The sequence below is a fragment of the Diabrotica virgifera genome, chromosome 3, assembly GCF_917563875.1.
Source record: "Diabrotica virgifera virgifera chromosome 3, PGI_DIABVI_V3a".
Classification (NCBI taxonomy): domain Eukaryota; kingdom Metazoa; phylum Arthropoda; class Insecta; order Coleoptera; family Chrysomelidae; genus Diabrotica; species Diabrotica virgifera.
This window is the reverse complement of record NC_065445.1, coordinates 106,068,952-106,091,426: the sequence shown is the minus strand read 5'-3', so window position 1 is coordinate 106,091,426 and position 22,475 is coordinate 106,068,952. Positions and strand designations below refer to the sequence as shown.

Sequence of the window (22,475 nt, the reverse complement as noted above, 5' to 3'; positions counted from 1 at the left end):
GACGAAATCACAAACGCATTGAGAAAAATGAAAAGAAATAAAGCTCCGAGAGAAGACAATATCGTTATAGAAGCCGTAAAGATTGGAGGAGACAGACTTTTAAACAACATAAAGGAATTGTTCAACTTATGTCTGCACCAAAGTGAAACACCTACAAGATGGCACAGTGCACTTACCATCTTATTACACAAAAACGGCGATCCAACAGACCTCGAGAATTACCGGCCCATAAGCCTATTAGACCACCTCTACAAGTTATTCACAAGAATAATAACAAATAGACTGGAAACACAATTGGATTTTTACCAACCTAGAGAACAGGCGGGTTTTAGGAAAAACTTTGGCACTAACGACCACCTACACTGCATAAAAGGAATTATAGAAAAATCTATCGAATACAACCGACCATTGGTCCTGGCTTTCGTAGACTTTCGCAAAGCATTTGATACGATAGAAATTAACAGCATAATGAGAGCATTGGAGGAAAGTCGTATAGACTATTGCTACTCCAAACTGATAGCGAACATATACAATAATGCAACCATGACCATCCGACTACACAAAGATACCAAATCTATAAAAATCAAAAGAGGAATTAGACAGGGAGACTCGTTATCTCCCAAACTCTTTACGGCAGTACTTGAACATGATTTCAAACAATTGGAGTGGGACGCCAAAGGAATAAATGTCGACGGTCAAAGGCTCTCCCACCTACGATTCGCAGACGACATAGTTCTTATAACAGACAACCTAAAAGAGATTAGAACTATGCTTACTGAGTTAGATGCCGCCTGTAAAAAAGTTGGTTTAAACATAAATTTTGGAAAGACACAATACCTGACAAACCTGGTACCAAGCGAAAATCCAAAAGTCGACGTCAACGAAATAGCATTGGTCCATAAATATATGTAAATACTTAGGGCATGAAATCCAAATTGCCAGGGACAATCAAACTGCTGAATTACAGAGAAGGATCACCTTAGCATGGGCCGCATATGGAGCTCTATCAGACATCTTCAAGAGCAACTTGCCAAATTATTTAAAAAGGAAGACGTTCAACCAATGTGTGCTTCCATTCATGACTTACGGCACCGAAACATTATCGTTAACCTAGGCCACAGCAACGAGACTTAGAGTGGCCTAAATAAGAATGGAACGGTCACTACTTGGACTGACCCTCAGAGACAGGGTCATAAACGAAGAAATCAGAAGAAGGACAGGCGTCACAGATGTCATAGAGCGAGTAGCATGGCTGAAGTGGAATTGGGCGGGCCAGAATGAAGGAAGGGAGGTGGACTCAAAAAATTACAGTGTGGAGACCAAGAGAAGACAGAGAAGTAGAGGTAGACCACCTACACGATGGACAGACGACGTCAAAATGATTGCTGGGAATTTGTTGCAGAAAGACCAAGACCGACAAAACTGGAAGAAATTAGGGGAGGCCTATGTTCAACTTTGGATGCAGAAGGCTGGATGATGATGATGATCTCCAACATGCGTCACAGATAGGCACATCAAGAAGAAGACCCACATGTTATAGGTAACGTTAAACAGTACAGATAACTGCAAATAAAGACTACTAACAATAAATCTATTGTCATACTAAACACTCAGAACTGCCTTTATCCAAGCCAAAATTCACGCTATTAAAAATGTACAAATGAAGAAATGAAATCTCTAATCACTTCGATGTGATTGGTCTAGAGTCTAGGGAAATTATGGTTCAAAAGCCAACGGGGGCCAAAAAAAAACAAAAATTTTAACGTAGTACTATAAAATCTAAAATGGATCTGCTACTTAACTTAAAATACGTCGGTGCATTAGATAGACCTATAGATGAGCAGTAGGGTAAAATATTGGGACTTACGACTCCGTATTACTCATTCCGTTGATTCCTACTGGAAAGGTGTGTTAAAGATAGAAAAACCGGAAAAAAATCTTAAAAAAGAATCTACCAGGAAGAAATGAAATTGCAATCGTATCAAAAATCAACCTAGTTATCATAAATGTATACAGGGTGTTCAGAAACTCTACTGACAAACAAGGACCGGAGATTCCTCAGATAATAATTTTAAGACAATTTAACTCAATTTACCTACTTCGAAAAGGGAGCTAGAGCTCTTTGAAGATGGTGCCTTGTAATTAGTTTTTTTAAATACCTTCAGAAGGCTTCTATTTAGAAAAAAAAACGACATTTAAAAGCTTATTTTAGTAAGCCTATTTATCTTCCAGAGATAACTCGATTCCATCAATTGCGAATTTCTAGTACAGGTCATATATATGTCCGTTTTGGGTAGGGTACAGCGGCGGATCCAGTATCGTTAAGAGGGGGGGCTGATTGGCTAAAATGAAAATCGAATCGAAGAACTGAAAAATACCTGTTCAGTAATTTTTAAAAATCTATCGAATGACACCAAATACGACCCCCTACTCCAACCCCTAGAGGTGGGGTAGGGCTCAATTTAAAATCGTAAATGGAAATCCCCAGTTTTTATTGCAGATTTGGATTTCTTACGTAAAAGTAAGCAACTTTTATTCGAGACATTTTTTGTATTCTATAGAAATATAATAATATAGAAATAGTCTGTTTCGAAAAATACACTTCCAAAGAAAAAACTAAAAAACACGTGTTTAATATTTTTCAAAAACCTATTGAATGACACCGTGTCGTGTTTGATGGCATTTGAATCGATAGGATTTTGAAAAATATTCAACTTGTGTTTTTTGATTTTTCATTTGAGAATGTTTCTACAGATATTAAAAAAATTCTGTAAATTACCCATGGTATCACGATAAATCCTTTTTCCGATTATAGCGCCATCTATCCAAAATTCGAAAAAATGTCTCGAATAAAGGTTGCTTACTTTTACGTAAGGAATCCAAATCTGCAATTAAACTGGGGGTCTCCGTTAAATATTTTAAAGTTACCTTCATCCCACGTAGGGGGTCGTGTTTGGTATCATTTGATAGATTTTTAAAAATTATTGAACAAATATTTTTCATTTTTTCGATGCGATGTTCATTTTGCGAAATATTCAACGGTTCCGCTACTTTTGGGTTGGGACACCCTATATATATATATATATATATATATATATATATATATATATATATATATATAAAGTTGACGAAATAAAAATAAATATATGTATGTAGTGAACTATCATCATAATTTAAAAAACCTACAAAATGAGACTTTATAAGTTAACAACTTAGAGTAGTTTCGGAAATGTAATAATGAATTAACCGAATGGAATTTTCAAAAAATCAAAATACTTTACTTTTTTCAAGGCAAAAAATTCATGTAGAAATAATTTTAATTTTATTTCGTAATGGGAAAGTACATCATGTGACACCTCATTTAAATCGTTTGAAATACTGATTACAAAAATGTATAATACGTACATGCGCAAAATTTTGGTCAAATGCTTTTTAAAAGCATTAATTTTTTTCGAATCCTGAGGAAACTAATACGAGAATCTTTGAAAAATTTAAACGCAGAATAAAATATTACACTATTACCGAGGGCCGAATGTCCATTAGAATAAACAAAAAGTTTCTTTTGAATGATATATTTGAAATTAACACGCTAACGTACAGAACGTCTATAGACATCTAATTTCCATTGATGTAATGTGACACAACGTCTATAGACATTACATTTTCCCCTATTCTACTTTGCAAAATACAATATAGTGTCACAACACTTGCTTATACATTTGACGCACTGTCCGTCAACGTGTTAAAAATCATACTCAATTTTCTCTTTTTTTTTCACCCCTGTAACTTATTAAAATAAACATTATAGAAGTTTTCAGGTACTTTCGACCCTCGGTAATAAGAAAATATTGCATTTTGCGTTTAAATTTTTCAAAAATACTTATTAGTTTTCTCAGGATTATAAAAAAAATGAATGCATTTAAAAAGCATTGGACTGACATTTTTCACAAGTATTGCCTATACATTTTTGTAATCAGTATCTCAAAAGCTTTTAAATGAGGTGTCACATGATGTACTTTCCCATATGAAGTTTAAAATTTAATTTATTACCATAATTTTATACAGGGTGTTTCATTAATAATTGTCCATATAGTAACTGGAGAAACCTTAGCACAAAATACGAAGATTTAACCTAAAACACTTAAATAAAATGTTGTTCCTTACTGAGTTACAGGGTGTTTTATCTAAAAATTTAAAAATTATTTTTGCTCAGCATTTTAAAACTGTTCTACGTATCCTTTTCATACTTGGCAGAAAAATCGACTACTATACACCCTACTAAATTATGATAAACAAACGTTTCTAGCTACTACCAGAGGCGTACGCCAGGGAATAGTGAATGGTGTGACCCTTCTCAAATTCTACGCCACTGGAGGAATTACTATTTTAGTGCCATTCTTAGATTCTCCAATACTTTCTACGTAAATAATATACTCTTCATTGGTAACGATGAAGTTAATAGTTTTCGAGATATTTGAAGTTAAATATGAAACGGCACTGTTATTTTGATTAATTTATGATATGATTCATATGATTAAAATTTAAAAATTAGTTGTACCCAGTACTTTAAAACTATTTGGTGTATCCTTATCATACTTGGCAGAAAGTGTAGGCACTGTACACTAAATAACGTAGGTACTAAATTAAGATAAATAAACGTTTCTAGCTACTACCAGAGGCGTACGAGAGGGGATAGTGGCTGGTTGACCCTTCCCAAATTGTACGCAACTGACGAAATTGCTATTTTAGTGTAATTTTTTTATTTTCCAATACTTTTTATGTAAATAATATACTCTTCATTCGTAACGATAAAATGATTAGTTTTCGAGATATTCGAAATTAAAAATGAAGCGACACAATACATTAATCAAAATAACCGTGTCGTTTCATTTTTAACTTCAAATATCTCGAAAACTAATAACTTTATCGTTACGAATGAAGAGTATATTATTTTCATAGAAAGTATTGGAAAATTCAAAAATTGAACTAAAATAGGAATTCCGCCAGTGGCGTAGAATTTGGAAAGGGTCAACCATTCACTTTCCCCCGTCGTACGCCTCTGGTAATAGCCAGAAACGTTTGTTTAACGTAATTTAGTAGTTTGTACAGTACCTATACTTTCTGCTAAGTATGAAAAGGATACGTCGAATAGTTTTAAAATGCTGAGCAAAAATAGTTTTTAAATTTTTAGCTAAAACACCCTGTAACTCAGTAAGGATCCACATTTTATTTAAGTGTTTTAGGTTAAATCTTCATATTTTGTGCTAAGGTTTCTCCAGTTACTATATGGACAATTATCAATGAAACACCCTGTATAATGTGGATGATTGCATCCCGCGACATAAGTGACTATCTATCGTACTCGTGGAGAAATACTCACTTCTGTCAAACGTGATATAAAATAAACTTAATATAATATAATATATACTTTCTAATATAATCTAATATACTATATAAATATAATATATACTTTCTATACTTTCATGCATATAAGATATACCTTTTTCCATAAAACTCTCGAAAGTAGAATTGGTATTTACTGCATGCCTTGCATAAATCGCATGACTTGTTTTGAATGCTCTCAGAACTTAAATTTGATCCAAGATCACTTGGTCTCATAGTGTGAGTATGATCTATCTGATAAGATATACCTTGTACATACATATTTATTATCATCATTACTATTACTATTAATATTATCACCCAAATTACGTTGATTTTTAAAAAAATAATCAAAGGTAATACCACGAGTCCTCTAAATTTTATCGATAAATTTTTTTGTTTTCACGAAAACTTCTTTATTTGGTAAAATTACGAAAACAAACCGAATGATGAAATCACGAGTCCGAAGGACGAGTGATTTTATCCATTTCGGTTTGTTTGAGTGATTTTACCCTAAATAAAGAAGTTTAAGTATGAAAACGAAAAAATTTATCAAGCAAAATTTAGAGGACGAGTGGTATTTGAAAAGATTATTTTGTAAACCAATATGTATTATTAGTAAATACTAAGTTATAATGTATGTATTATGTACGTATTATGTGAAATTTAGGCTACCTTAAGTTTTATCAAGGAAGAGACTGTTTTATCAAGGAAGAGGCTGTTTTATCAGTATTACACTCAATGATTGGCTAGAAAGACGCGTGGTGATTGGCTGAAAAAGCAAAAACGTCAGAATTTGACAGGTGAAAAAAATAATCAGTTATATTGCGACATTTGAATTTTTTACTTTTTAAGTTCTCGGTAGAAGCTTCTGATTCCTTTCGTTTCACTGTGTGAACATTTAATATTATTTATATTTTCGGCGAATTAATATAGTTTTTGCTAGGCGCGCAATTTTCGAGAAATTTTTAGCGAATCTGTTATCTGCAAACGATTTTATTATATACGTGGATGTGCTTAAGTTGCGTTCACAGTATATAGGATTACATATTTTTTTAAATATACTTATTGTGATCATTTTTAATTCTTAATTTATAAGGATTATAAATTACTCATTTCCAAATACATTGGCGTCACTGGCCCGTTTTAGCCAAGTCCCATACTAATAAAATATATTTATATGTAATTCATAATTCATATAATATTGTAATTTTGACATGTATAATTATCCATTTGAAAAAATAAATAAATGTTTTTGTAGGTAATCTTTATATATTATAATTAAAAAAAAATAAATCACTTGGGTTGAGAGGGGGGGCCGATCGCCCCCATCGCCCTCCCCTGGATCCGCCACTGGTAGGGTAACGAATATTTTATCGCATAACTTTTTTGTCTTTAACTTTTTGGCATTTTTGACACTGGATTATTAAATTGTCAGGTATTCTAGCACTAAAAGTTACTCTTGCTTCAAGTCGATAGGATGCACTGTTTACTTGAAAAAATCGATTTAAACATTTTTCGTTTTTTTTTATTAATGGCTTTGACATAGCCAATTAGCCAGACTATTTGTTTTTTTTTGTATGGTATTACAATAACAATTTTAAGTTAATATCTAAGCCTACTTATTATCAAAATTTACAGGGTGTTATAATATATTAATGGATACATTTTTCAATTTTGTGTGATATTTTTACAATTTTTAATTTTATTATTTAAGCCTGTTTAAAATTTAAATTTACAGGACGTTACATATTCGTAAAGACATTGTAACGTCTGCTTATTTTTTGGAAAAAGAATTTCGTTTAAATTGACAGGTAAAGGACAATTTAGATCAATTAACTTTTCATACATTACTTTAATATTTTGTCTGTACTGTCCACACTCCAATATGAGGTGCTGTAGATCTCCCATTCCACCACAGGCGCAATATGGATTATCACTGATAACTATGCTGTGTTTATATGCTGTGTTTTCGTTTTATGAATTTGAAAAAAAAATTTCAAAAAAATGCTGTATGTTACCGACTTAAAGTAAAAGTAACTTTCAGTACTAGAATATCTTATAGACCAGTAGCAACATAGGGGGTCCCGTGGGAAATTCTAGCTCGCCGTGATTTGATGGTGGTATTATAGGTTTTTTGGGTCGCTGAATCCAATGGAAGTGGCCTGGAAGCTCAAATATGGTGCGTTTAATTGTTAATAACAAATTATGGTAAAATTAGGTATTTTTCAGGTATTATTAGAGCCCCTGTAAATAGGTCTGGATTCCGCATAAGAAAAAAAAAAGTTGATTAATAGCAAGCTGAAAATTTGTTAATAGCTTAACGGTGTCTAGTCGGACAAACTGTGATATATGGGAACACTGGAACAGGGGAAGTTTTAATGGTGGAACAGGTTAAAAATTTGGATCGCCAGACTACGAAAACGTCAGATGTATTTTGTCGGACAGAACTTCCAATTGATTTGTCACCATTTCATTAAACTCTCATACAAAAATCAGACTGGTGTGTATCACCACCTGGGCATTTTAATGAGTGGAACACGAAGAACATCTCAAATGACAGAAATCATGTTGATTAGTAATAGCAGTCTGATTTTTGCATGAGAGTATAATGAAAGGGTAACAAATCAATTGGAAGTTCTGTCGGACAAAATACATCTGACGTTTTCGTAGTCTAACGTTCCAAATTTTTAACCTGTTCCACAATTAAAACTTCCCCTGTTCCAGTATTCCAATATATCAAAGTTTGTCCGATCAGACACCCTTAAGCTATTAACTTTTCAGCTTGCTATTAATCAACTTTTTTTGGTACGCGGGATCCAGACCAAAAAGAAATTGATAGTATTTAGGTCTAAAATATGTTCTTATTTTGTTAATAACAAAATAATTATTTATTCGCCGAAAAGCTCGAAATAATGCGCTATCTACAGCAAGTTTGTAGTCTTTTTCATAGTATTTTTATACACTAAATCGATTGCCACTAGTCGTGATAGCTTAAACCACGTTCCGACTTTCATCATCATCATTTTCTTTGCCTTATCCCTATGCGGGTCGGCTTCCTTAATTGCATTTCTCCAAACAATTATATCTTGGGTCAAATCAATGTTAATCCCCTTTACCAACATGTCCTGTTATTATTAATAAATTATTGCAAAAATAACGGTTTATAGTACTACGGTTACTCACGGTTTTTGCTCTATATTTAAAAAAAAAAAGAATGTGTGTGTGTACTTTGTACGCACGTAAGATATTCTTCTATTATATAGGTAATTTAAACGAAGTAAATATACTTAACAGGTTATTTGTATTTTATTTAAAAATTAAACTAACTTTCTTATCTACCACTTTCAAAAAAATTTTATTAAAATAACGAAAAATAAAAAAAAGTATGAATCGTCCAGGATTAGAATCCGCGACCTTCCGTGTGCTTCCGTTCTCTGTCCCACCGCTCTGCCAACTACGCCATCGAGCCACTTGAATTGACACGTAAGTTTCGGATATAATTACACAACACGGCGACAAACTGTAAAAATGTTATGCCTACATATTTTATTATTTTACTACAGGCAAACACAAATCCAAAAACACAAGAATTATAATAAATAATACATTTCCTAAAACCACTAATATATTCTTTTAATGACTTATTTGCACGGTTACAGATACATACATACCTATCTTGAAAGATTAGCAATGAACTACATTCTGTCAGTGTGCGCAGGCGCGTGGTTCATCTACAATTTTATCCTCAATCGATTCGCCGCTAAAGAAGAATATCTTCAAAAACCACTTGGATTGACATGATATTTGGCATACACTTAGCTAGCATGTCAAACAAAACAAGTGATATTGTGCCGATGTGTGCTGTTATCCTGGGAGTGTCTTTCACCCCTTTTCGAGAGTGAAAAAGAAACCTTTAAAATAAGTCCGGAAGTGGATAAACTGATTAATTCTAAGCAACTTTTGTTCTATACAGTTTCTTCACAAGTCAGTACTTTTCACGAGTTATTTGCGAGTGAATATGTTCATTTTTCAATAAAAAAAACATTTTTTGGTGGCTTTATAAGCACTTTCGAACTGATGAAACTTACAGATCATATAAATACAAAATAAGTAAAGCAACTTGTGAAGCGGTTTTAATTTCATTTGAGATGTAAATTAGGGGGTGATTTTCCCGTTTTTTACCAAAAGAAGGGACCTACTTTATTTTGAGCGTAACTTGCTTATTTTTGATACTAGATATTTTTTCATAAAGCAAGAACAAAGTTTTTTTAAAGCTTTAAAAAAGTTGTAATGAGTTTTCCTTAAAAAGTGCTTTATTTTTGGTTATTTTATATTGAAATATTCAATTTGGAATTTGACGAATATGAACCTGTTGTTCAGTAGCTACAACTCCGCTTCCACTGGATCTACGGACCTCACACATACACCATTATTTTCATCTTTTTATAGTCTATATTCTATATTTTTGCTAATATTTTTTTTTGAAAAAATACTTACTTTTTGAGTTATTTGTGAAAAACCGTCCAAAAAGGGGGTTTTTTGTTGAAAAATGAACATATTCACTCGCAAATAACTCGAAAAGTATTAACTTAATGAAAAAACTGTATAGAACAAAAGTTACTTAGAATTAATCAGTTTATCCACTTTCGGCTTATTTTAAAGGTTTCTTTTTTCACCCCCGAAAAGGGGTGAAATTCACCCCCAGGGTAAAAGCACACATCTGAACAATATCACTTGTTTTATTTGACATGTTAGCTACGTGTATGCCAAATTTCATGTCAATCCAAGTGTTTTTTTTTTAATTTAGAGCAAAAACCGTAAGTAAACGTACTATAAACCGTTATTTTTGCAATAATTTATTAATAACAAAGTCGGAACGTGGTTTAAGCTATCACGACTAGTGGCAATAGATTTAGCGTATAAAAATACTATGAAAAAGACTACAAACTTTCTGTAGATAGCGCATTATTTCGAGCTTTTGGGCGAATAAACAATTATTTTGTTATTAACAAAATAAGAACATATTTTGAGTAATCGCGACTAGTCGCATTCGATTCAGCGACCAAAAATACACCAGAGAAGACCTTAACACTATCAATTTATTTACAGGGCTTCTAATAATTTCTTAAAAATACCTAATTTTACCATAATTTGTTAATAAAAATTAAACGCACCATATTTAGGCTTCCAGACCACTTTCATTGGATTCAGCGACCCAAAAACCTATATTAACACCATCAAATCACAGCAAGCTAGAATTTCCCACGGGACCCCCTATGTTGCGACAAGACTCTAATTTAATAATCTGGTGTCACAATGCTTAAAAATTAAAGACAAAAAAGTTATGCGATAAAATAACCGCTTCCACCCCAAAACGGACGCCTATGACCGGTACTATAGATTCACAATTCATGGAATTGATTTATCTCTGGAAGGTAAGAAGACGCCATCTTGAAAGAGCTTTAGCTCCATTAGGAAGCATTTTCGGACTCTCTGAATTGGGTTTAATTGTCTTAAAATTATCTGAGGAATCTCCTGTCTTCGTTTGTCAGGAGAGTTTCTGGACACCCTCTATATCATTGGAGGGTATATTGTAAAGAGAGAAACGAATAATTCATTTTGAGAGAAAGCTATTATACCGCCCCTTCCAATTCATGTATGTAAGTTTCAAGATATCGTTAAAGCTTAGTATCGTTAAATTTCGGGACACGCGCCAACTCGTAACTTTTAATAATAAACATTTTCAGATTAACATGTACCTACACCGGCCAATTCGTAACTTTTCTACTACCTGAACCTGCTAACTCGAAACCGTCTACAGGTGAATTCGAAACCATTGATTAAATCTAATACCTCAGGTAGTTAGGTTAAAACGTCAGAAATAAATTTGAATAGTAACGGATTAAGCCAACACGGGGCCTATCGCAAATGTATACCTTTCATTAATGTTTATTGTTATTAATAAGCAAAGCTCCAATTCTATCTTACTTCAAAATTCTTAAAATCGGCTATTTTCATTTAAATTGTCAATAAATAAATAAATTGACAAAAAATTGGTCAGATTTACATAAATTTTGTTATTCTATCCAAATAGAAATTAAAACAATTGTTACATATAGTAGCTACGCTGAGTGTCATAAAAACCGTGTATTGTTACTCATTTCTTTAGGCTATTTCACTTAATATCAAGATTCGAGATAGAAGTTTTATTTTTACATAAGTTATTAACGTTTAACTAACTTAATTTATAGTTTTATAAGCCACAATTAAGTATAGTAAGATTAAGATTTATAAAACCTTGTTTAAATTGTTTTACATGCACTATAGTCTATAATGCGGTCATCTTAAATTTTGTTTTAAATGCTTTTCTTCTTACTGGTAGACAATAAATAGCAAAAATTAGCATTTTTTACATCAAATTTTTGATAACCAACATAAGTGTTTGTTACTATTCAAAATATTTAAAAAAACTTACCGTCGGTATAACAGGTTGCCTTGCAACCAGATGCAGAACAGTTCCATAAATGTTTTCCACTTTTTAGCACTTTCTTTAAGTGAACTTTAAAATTATTTACCACCAATAACTTATACCCACGTTCACTCATTACGAAATCTGTTACAAGAATTTTTCCATTTTCAGAAAATTTATTTGGATTTTCTCTAGTAACTCTTCCAAGAGACAATACATAAATGATGAATACCTTTTACACCACTTCAAAGAGGGTAATTTATACAGGTATATACCTGGAATAACGGTATTAGATTATTAACATTACTTAAAAAATGAAAGTTACAAATTCACCAGTAGTTAGTGGGTTATCGAAAAATTACCTGCGCGCCAGAGTTACCAGTTGGCCTGTAATTAGGATGGGGATTAAAATAGTTACGAATTCACCTGGACCCAAATTTCGAGTACTGAACATACTGAATAGCAGGTATAATGATTAAAAGTACAATAGATTAAAATTCATTAATTTCTACCTGGGCCGAAAACCTAACCACACCATTCAAATACAAATGACATTATAACAAGCTTAAGATTAAGGTTTTATAAAATATTTTGAAACGTACTATAAAGTAGTTCTGTACCTAGTAACGCTTCTTGTGTAGGTGTACAGGTATAATATAATAGTACTGCAAGTTATCATTAACATTCGGATATCATTCGGATATAGATAAATATATGGCCATGGGCGCTTACATAAAATTTTCTAGGGGGGGGGGCACACGTGAAGATGTTGCACATAACATCTTGTATACTTTGGATGACAAATTGTATAGTATAAGCACCCGACGAAAATCTATGCGGGCGACGGCCCCCCCCTGGGCGCCCATGTATATGTCAATAGGGTACTTACTTATCCTTTGTTTTGCTCATATAAGTTTGCAACTGCTGCGGATGATCGCTCAACATCCTGGGAACGTCGTATAGATGCGTGTTGGCCCTCTCGTATCTAGCCGCGGCTTCTTTAAAATCACCTGCCTGTTCCAGCATCTTCGCCCAAGTATGGTCAGTGTTTCTAAGGTTAATCCTATCCTTCGACTCGGATACTGCATGGGCTGCATCCATTTTATTTCTACTACGTAAGAGTTTATTTTGGAGATCATAACGGCCGCATTGGATGTATAACTGTTCGGCTTCGTCCTGTATTGGCAGAAAATATTTATATCATATCTAAATCATCTAATATTATATTTTATTTTTATGAGCCTCCTACATTCTGCTGTAGCAGGCTTTGATTACCAATATACAAAGAAGAAGCCAACAATAAGAATATACCAACAATATGCAACACACAATACATGAACATATAACTACATAAACACATAAAACAGTCAGGTTTTTTAAACCAAAATTTGCCTACAAGATATAGGCCAAGTAAGTCAAGCGTCAATTTTGAAAAATCATAACGTGTTAACTACTTTACCTATTAGTTATACTCGAAACGTCAAACATTGGTTAAAAATGTAATTTTTATTCCAATCTTAATCTCATATAAACATAATAAAATAATTAAATTGTGTTTGTCCTTTAAATTCCTTAAACTCTACATAATTCTAAATAATACAATTGCTCAAACTTGTGATTATCTATAATAGTATTTTGCGTCTTTTATATACAGTAACCGCCACGCTACTGGACACACGGGTACATTGAGCCAATACAGTCCTGGACCCTTCACTTGTTGCACTGTTTACTTCTATGCTGAGACGTAAACCGATTGATCCTACATAGAAAAAGTCACTTGACGTAAAAGCAGAAGTATTAAGTTGAAGAATATTCGAGATCTCATTGAATAACCTAGAAATGTCTAGTGAGTCTAGAACGTCAGAAAATGTATATAAACATAAACAGTTGACAGTTTATAGAACAGTTGTATTTGAAGTTTATAGTTGTCATTGTTATTGTGGTCATGTGGTAAAGTTGCAAAATTTATCAAATACACGACATACATGACATGACGTCACATGAGATGACAGACATGAAATTCACATGTGAGAACAGGCCGAAATAGCCCATAAGCATAGCAATTACATAGGTACCCGTGTGTCTACTAGCTACTACTACTACTTTTTACGTATGTAAGAAGTTATACTTGAATTATTATGATTTCAACGAAATAAATATATTTTAAACAGTTTAATTGTATTTTTATTTATTTAAATATTAAACTAATTTTGATACTTAAAATAAGATCAAACATTAAAAATAACGTTAAGACGTCATTTTTTATGAACTGTAGCCTCCCCGCAATTACTTTTCCATTGATGAATCGTAGAAAATCTAAAAAACTTCAGATTTTCTACACATTTACATTTTTAATTTTCTTTTTTTTTTTTTATTTTAATACTTATTATCCTATTCCCAACGAAGACAAATCCAAAGACACAAAAATTATAATAAATATATTTACAAAAATCCCCAATATATTTTTTTCGCCCTTTATTTGTATTGCAACTAACTTCATACTGTCGCTATGCGCGTACTTCGTAATGCCGCTTTTATAAAAATTCACTCTCAAAATTTTTCTCAATCACGCCTAAACAAGTATAACTTTAAAAATACTGAGAACTCACCGGCATATTTAGATGTACGGCTAATAAAGCCACTTTAGCTTCTAACTCTAGAGAACCATCAGCAACAGCTAATCTCAAAGCTCTAGCAGCACAAGCATTTCCCATATGGCCCAAACAAACGCTAGCGACATCTAGTCGTTTTGTTTTCACGCACATTTTTGCTAAACTGTGCCAAACACCTTTGCTCTGTATTAATTTTATTGATTTGAATGCTGCATCCATATCACCTTAAATAAGAAGGTTTTTTTTTAATAAAATTGAAGCATAAAAACTTTTTTTATAATATTTAAATGTAAAAATTGCCAAAAGGGTTAGTTAAATCGAAATTTTTTTGGTCTTATCAGAGCATCATCGGTGAATATTGATTAAAATAGAAGAAGGTTGAATGCTCGAATATATAGAATTTATAGGGATAAAAGGCAGATTTCGAGCATATAGTTTAATCAAATCTTGCCCAAGTATACTTTCGCTAACTTAGCATCATCAGGGGCATTTCGTCAAAACAGGAAGATATCCCAGCAAAATTTAGATAACATTTGTATGGCAAGAACGTAATTTAAAGAATTTTGCAACTAATAAATAACATTAAACACACACTGGACGAAGGACAAACAAATCAAACATTAATTAAAATTTGCCGGATACTACATCTTGGCAAGAGAATAATTGATTGTTCTTACATTTCTCTTGCCAAGATGTAGTATCCGGCAAATTTTAATTAATTTTTTATCTGTTTGTCCTTCGTCCAGTGTGTGTTTAATGTTATTTATTAGTTGCAAAATTCTTTAAATTACGTTCTTGCCATACAAATGTTGTTTACATTTTGCTGGGATATCTTTCTGTTTTGACGAAATGCCCCTGATGATGCTAAGTTAGCGAAAGTATACTTAGGCAAGATTTGATAAAACTATATGCTCGAAATCTGCCTTTTATCCCTATAAATTCAATATTGATTAACACGTGCGACCACATATTATTATATTGCTGGTGTGGGACCGTAAAGTCTTTCGAGTGATATATAGCCCTTGTAGATATACGAGTAGCATGACAACGAATGGAGGCGCAGACACAACAATAAGTTAGAGTCTCTCTTCTGATAGGAAAATCTAGTGAGAGGCCACTTAACTAATATGGTCAGGACTTGTGATACGGAGGAATGACAATCACCTTATAAACAATTATATCTTGGGAAACGCCAGATGAGAGAAGTTCTGTTGGACGGTCTAAAGAAAGGTGGAAAGATGCAGTCAGAAAGGATATGGATAAAATGGGAGTGAGATAATGGGAAATAGTAATACAGGACTGACAAACATGTAAGGCAATAATAAACAGGAAAAAAGCTCACTAAGAGATATAACGATATTGATGATAATGATGATGATGCAGCCACATATCAAGAGGTCTACTGCAGGAACAGCATAAGGGTCGGGCGTAGGAATATTCAGTAGTATCACAGTAATAGTGGACATGTAAACATTTCTATTAGAACAGAATAGAAATATGCTTTATTGTCATGGAAAATTGTACAATTTTATCGACAAAGCTTATAAAAAGTCAATAGAGAGATATCGCAAAGGCTAACGTTAATACCGTGTCAAGACGTAAATAAGGGATAACGGTCTATTTCAACACAGGCATCAAGAGAATTATCGCAAATGTTCTGGGGCGGGGTTTAACGTAATTATGACAACCGACGTTTGGGATTAAATGTAACCTAGAAATTAATGTTGAGGAATACTATAATAAGTTTTGACATGCATTTTAATTTTAATGATTTAACCAATAATAAATATAAATAATCAGTATAAAAAATAATATAAAATATCTGAATAACTCATATCCTAACCACAAAAAGTAGTCTATTGTAGACAAAATAAGAACACACGTTTCTCAACACAGGAAACAAGATGATTCACAGTTTTTACTTTATAAAATTTGTTTTCTATAAATTATAGGTATTTATGTTTCATCCCAAATGTCAAATTAGCGTTAACGTTGTTACCGTCCCTTATTTCGACCTAAATAGCGGGACACCTTATCCGGCATAGGGCTTTTCATTCACAGTCATTTGTTTCGAGCTTCTGTCATAAGTCGTATAATCCGTGTATATTAATATTATACACAAATTATACAAGATATGACGGAAGCTCGAAACAAATGACAATCGATGAAAAGCCTTTATTCACTCTGCGCTTGCGTACATGTCAAAATAGCGTATTCCGCTATTAGCGTGCGATAAAAACGCCCTTGCGATATCTCTCTAATCACTAGGATAATACATACAGGGGCTACCCTGCAAATCTCTATATTCTAAGTAGAAATTTATGAAATCTTGGGCCGCTAAAAGCTCGAAGCTAGTATGAAAGAAAGTGGGGGAGACATATAACTAACATAGTTTAATTCTTATTCCTTCTTCTTAACGTGCCCTATCAAGTCCCCTTGACGTTGGCGATTAACATGGCGAAACTGTCTCTGTCTCGAGCTATTCTAAATAGTTGCTCTGCTTTCTTTATTCCTGTCCACTCCCTGATATTCTTCCACCAAGAGGCCTGTTTCCACCAATTCCTCTGCGTCCTACGATTTTACCCATCATAGTAAGTTGAAGAATATTATATCGGTCTCCCCTTACTACGTGTCCAAAATAGGCCATCTTTCTACATTTGATGTTATCAAGCGGCTAGCGAGCAGCATTTTCTCTCTTAAGGACTGCCACATTTGTCAGCATAGCCGTCCATGGTATTTTTAGTGTACGTCTGTGCAGCCACATTTCAAAGGCCTCCAAACGATTAATGGTGGATATTTTTAATATCCATTCTTCGACACCGTATAAGAGGACTGACCAAATGTAACATTTAATCAATTTTACGACAGTAGAATCAATTCTGATGCTACTATCGTAAAATTACAGGATAATATGCGAGAAGAAAGGCTGGTTCCTAAAAAAAACTGATACGACTCTTAAAGTGTATTTTGTAGAAAATTGAGCAGTGTATTTTGAAGGATAAAATATGTTATTTAGATACTGTCACTGTCACTGCCAAATCTTAAAATTTGTCAGATAACTTATTCTATTCAACCTCAAAAAATGGCTCCATAATATGTTAGCAAAGAACTAAAAGCAAGAATTGTAACGAAATTAGAAGATGTTTGGTCACTATCTGCCATAGCGAACCATTTTGACGTAAGCAGAAAAACAGTTTTAAAAAAATTCTTACTTTAATATATTGCTGAGTTAGGTCGTTTGTTTTATTCCTTAATAATAATAAAAATAATAACAACAACCCTAGTTTATGTGAAACCTATCATTTAATATACTCTTTATAAAATGCAGGAATTCAAAATAATATCAAAATTTGGACCTTAATAATTATTACAATTTATGAATTAACATAATATATATGTAATCAGCTGTTTGTTGTTTGTTTGTTTATTTTATTATTTATCTGTCATAATAAATATAATATAATGTGAGACCAATCAAAATTTGATTGGTCGGTATTTAATACACTGCTCAAAATGATCAAATCTTACTAAGAGTCGTATCAGTTTTTTTAGGAACCAGCTGTACATATTAGCATTTGATAATTTTTAAATTATTTAATAAATTAAAAATTTACCTAAAGACAAGTGGTAACTAAAATCCAGTACAGCTTTGCTGGTGGCACTGTCACAATTTTCCAGACCCACAAAGTCACTCATAATATCTCTGACTATACTGAGCTTTTGCACTGATACTATAAAAGGAGCAACACATGCTAGAAGTTTTATCTCTAGCTCAGTTGGTTTAATATCATGCAGTCTAATGCTATTTTCGGGAGAAACGAACATCGTTATTAGAAGGCTGTCTTCGTCCGAAAGATTTTTCTTTTCTTCTGAAAATAAGTAGGTATAGTCAGTGGCGTAACAAACTCCGTGGGGCCCCCCGCAGAATTGGAAATGGGGCCCCTTTTAAAAAATTATTAATGCGACATGTGTAACAAATACCTATATTATGTGTTACAGCCCAGTAAATCAACGTAAAATATGGCGATACCGTGTAATTTTCAGTGTCACCACCGAAGTGGTCAACTCAAGACTTTTCGAGTTATTTATGGGTAAAAATGTTTATTGTTCAACAAAAAAACCACATTTTTAGGCGACTTTTCGCAAATAGCTCAAAGAGTATGTATTCGATAGAAAAGTATATTGTTAGCAAAAATGTATCTAGCTTATAAAAAAAATGAAACAAAAATGAAGTCTATCGACTCAGTAAAAGAAAACCTGTAGCCTATGAAAAGTTTTTCTTATTCGTCAAATTCCAAATCGAATATTTCAACGCGAAATAACCAAAAAATTAAATACTGTTCGGGGAAACTCATTAGAACTTTTTTAACGTGTTTAAAAGAAGCTTTATTTTTTACAAAAGTTTCTAGCATCAAAACTAAGCCAGTTACGCTCAAAATACAGATAATCCCATTATTTGGTAAAAAATTGTGAAAATATCCCCCTATTTAGCACCCCAAATGAAACTAATCGTTATCGCCTTATAACTTTTTTTATACGACCTGTAAGTTTCACCGGTTCACAGTGCTTATTTTTAAAAGGGTTCTAGTTGAAGGGCTTGAACGAGTCACTAATCACGAGTATATGCAAATTTTAAACAGCCATGTCTTAACCAATTTTTGTCTTACAGAAAAACAAAATACAGCCAAAATATTTATAAAAGCAAGACGTACCTACATTTCTTTACTCTTTGAGATTTTTGGTATCACTAATACTTTTTAAGTTATTTTGAAAAAAAGGAATTTTTCCAAAATAAAAAACTTTTAAATTTTTTCAAAAATAAGAACCTTGAACCGGTCAAACTTACAGATCATATAAGCAATAAATATTTAAAGTAAATGGTAAAGCGCTAATGATAAATTTTATTTGGGGTGCGAAATAGGGGCAGATTTTCAGGATTTTTTTTTTTAAAGGGACCAACTTTATTTTGAGCGTAACTCGTATAGTTTTGGTGCTAGAAACTTTTATAAAAAATAAAAATAAAGCTTAAACATTTAAAAAAAGTTTTAAGAGTTTTTCCCGAAAATTGCTTAATTTTTTGGTTATTTCAGGTTGAAATATTTGATTTGGAATCGGACAAATAAGAATAATTTTTCATGAGCTTCAACTGTGTCGATGAACTTCATGAATAATTACACCATTTTCTGTATCTTATAAGCTACATTTTTGCTACAAATATTTTTTCGATATCTAATATTTAATTCGATAAATACTTATTTTTGAGTTATTTTCGAAAAACCCGTCTGAAAACGTTGTTTTTTTTGAAAAATAAACATTTTCACTCGCAAATGACTTGAAAAGTATTAGCATAGATTAAGATACTCTATAGAAGAACAAGAGTTGCTTATAATTAGTCAATTTATACATTTCCAGACATTTTTACATAATATCAGATGACAAGATGGGGCCCCTAAGCGATTGGGGCCCCCCGCAAGCGTCACGCTGCGGGGGCCTCTGTTACGCCCCTGGGTATAGTGTAAGTAAGAAATATAATAGAAACACTTTAAGAACCAAACATTTGAAGCTTTCTCTGTTTACCGACCGGCTACCGATTTGAATTCGGTCTCTGCGAAGTGAGAAGCGTTTGGTTGGGGAGCAGTTCCCTACTCGAGTGTAATAATTAAGTGTATCACTATTTTACTTGTTGTGTTGTGCAATTATTATTCCGACCAATTATAAGTAGTGTACTTAAAAATAAAAAGACTATGGTTTTAAAAAAATATTTTTAGGTTTTTAGGTTTTCTTATTGGGGAACCGTTTCTCGCTCTCCTTACTACTCTATTTGTTGTCATTCGGCGTATGTGATCATTCCATCCTATTCTTCTGTTTCTTACCCAGTTATTAATGTTATCCACCTTGCATCTCGGTCGTATATCTATACTTCTAGCTCTGTCCCATAGAGTCTTACCATCGATTTTTCGACGGGTTTTCATCTCCGCTGTTTCGAGCAATCTTTTTGTCCTCTCTGTGTCGGGTCGTGTTTCTGCAGCGTATATCATTATTGGTCTGATGACTGTTTTGTAAATTCTGTCTTTCATTTCTTTTCCAGTATTTTTATTTCTCCATATTGTGTCATTCAGGCAACTTGCAGCTCGCTCGGTGATGCCTAGATATTTAAACTCCATCACTTGTTCTATTATCTGACCTTCCAGCTCCAATTTACATCTTATTGAATTTGCTGTTATAACCATGCATTTGTCTTTTTTGGGGAAATTAACATGTTAAATTTTCTGGCCGTTATGTTAAATTGATGCAGCATACGTTGTAAATCATCTTCACTTTGAGAAATTAGTATTGCATCGCATCGTCTGCATAGCAGATTATTATTCTAAGTTGTTTTTTGGCTTCCTTTTTTAGTTCTTACTTTTTTTATTATTTCGTCCATGAAGAGGTTGAACAATAAAGGACTTAAGGAATCCCCCTGTCTTATCCCATTGCCGGCTTCAATTGGGTCACTTAGTTCATCTTCCACTTTTACTTTTATTGTGTTGTTCTGATAGATGTTTTCGATCGTTTCAATTAGTCCTAGAGGTACCTCTCTTGAGTATAACAAATGGATAACGTCCTTTAATTTGACCCTTGACTTAAGAAAGCATTTGGCTTTCTTAAGGTCCACGAAACATAAATATGTCGGTTTATTGTATTCCAACGATTTCTCTTGAACTTGCCTCATTATAAATATAGCGTCAGTGCATGACCTTCCCGACCTAAAACCTTGTTGTTCTTCTGCTAATGTATAATTGCATTCAATTTGTTTGTTATCACTTTGGCTGTTAATATTAATGTTGTGGTTGTGCTAAATACGTTAATTCCTCTGTAATTCTCCGGGTCCGATTTGTATCCTTTTTTGAAGAGAGGTATTAGGATGTTGATCTCCATTCTTGTGGTATTCTGTGTTGTTCTATTATTTTTTGTATTAGTTTTAATAGTTGTTTAGTTAGATCTTGCCCTCCGTACTTTAGGAGTTCGTTCGATATTCTGTCCTCTCTTGGAGTATTTTCTAATTTTTAATTTTCTTAATGCTTCCTTTACCTCTCCTTCTTCGATGTTTATTTCTTCGTTGGTCGTAACTTCGGGTGTTGGTGGTTCATTCAATTTTAGATTTAAATATTTTTATATAATTCTTTTAGTATTAATAATCCTAATAACAATAACAGCGTAATTACGAAAGCTATTCTAGGTACATCAGTTATCAAGGCAAGCACATGGTTAGATAAATGATCTCTGTAAGGTTAAATGTAAATAAGAAATTTTCAAAATTAATGTTAGCACATACGATATGCCCTGCTTTAACGGGATATACATAACTAAACCATAAATATTTTTAATTACACATTTAATTACCAGAAAAAACCAGCCGCCGCACTATAACTTAAAGCAGAACTACCAAAACCTACAAATCTTACCTTTTCTACTACCTATATTTCTTATTTATGCGATACAATAATTATTATAGTGTATAAATACATTTTCGACCACATTTCCGCTATACATATTCAACTATTAACCGGATAATACGAGATATGCCCGAAAAGTATCCAACATTCCTTCATTACTTTGTGCTACATTCTCTACTGCATGCGTGATAGGGTTAATAATATGGGTTTTAGTTTTTCACAGGACAAGACAGCGGTAATATGTCTTACTAGACACAGACTTAAAACCTCTGATTTTTGTACATTCTAGTGATGAGTGCGCTAATAACCGTCAAATAACGCAAAGATGGGAAACATAGTAGACGTTGTGAATAAAAAGGAACCTATAAATTTCATAGATATAATAAGAATAGATAAGGTAAGGTATGGGCCGCTCTGTGCATCGAGGTGTAACGCCAATATCAAGGACGTCATTGGTCAATATTCACTTTGAGTGGTCTAGCCACCTTTGTCTGTCACATGAGCGGGATTGCTTAATAAAAAGAGATGGATAGACCACTGATCGACTGCCCGCGCGTTACACTATTTTGCTCA

The 22,475-nt window shown here is 33.0% G+C and overlaps 1 protein-coding gene across 1 annotated transcript in view; it reads right to left on the bottom strand.

Moving 5' to 3' along the window:
* LOC126881999 (intraflagellar transport protein 140 homolog) overlaps positions 1–22,475 on the bottom strand; it is a 335,998-nt gene that overhangs the window by 68,869 nt on the left and 244,654 nt on the right. The window contains exons 9-11 of the mRNA XM_050646764.1: positions 18,081–18,335; positions 14,464–14,690; positions 12,744–13,030 (exon numbers count right to left, since the gene is read on the bottom strand). Coding sequence (XP_050502721.1) covers positions 12,744–13,030; positions 14,464–14,690; positions 18,081–18,335 — 769 coding nt within the window. The remainder of the gene's footprint in view (positions 1–12,743; positions 13,031–14,463; positions 14,691–18,080; positions 18,336–22,475) is intronic.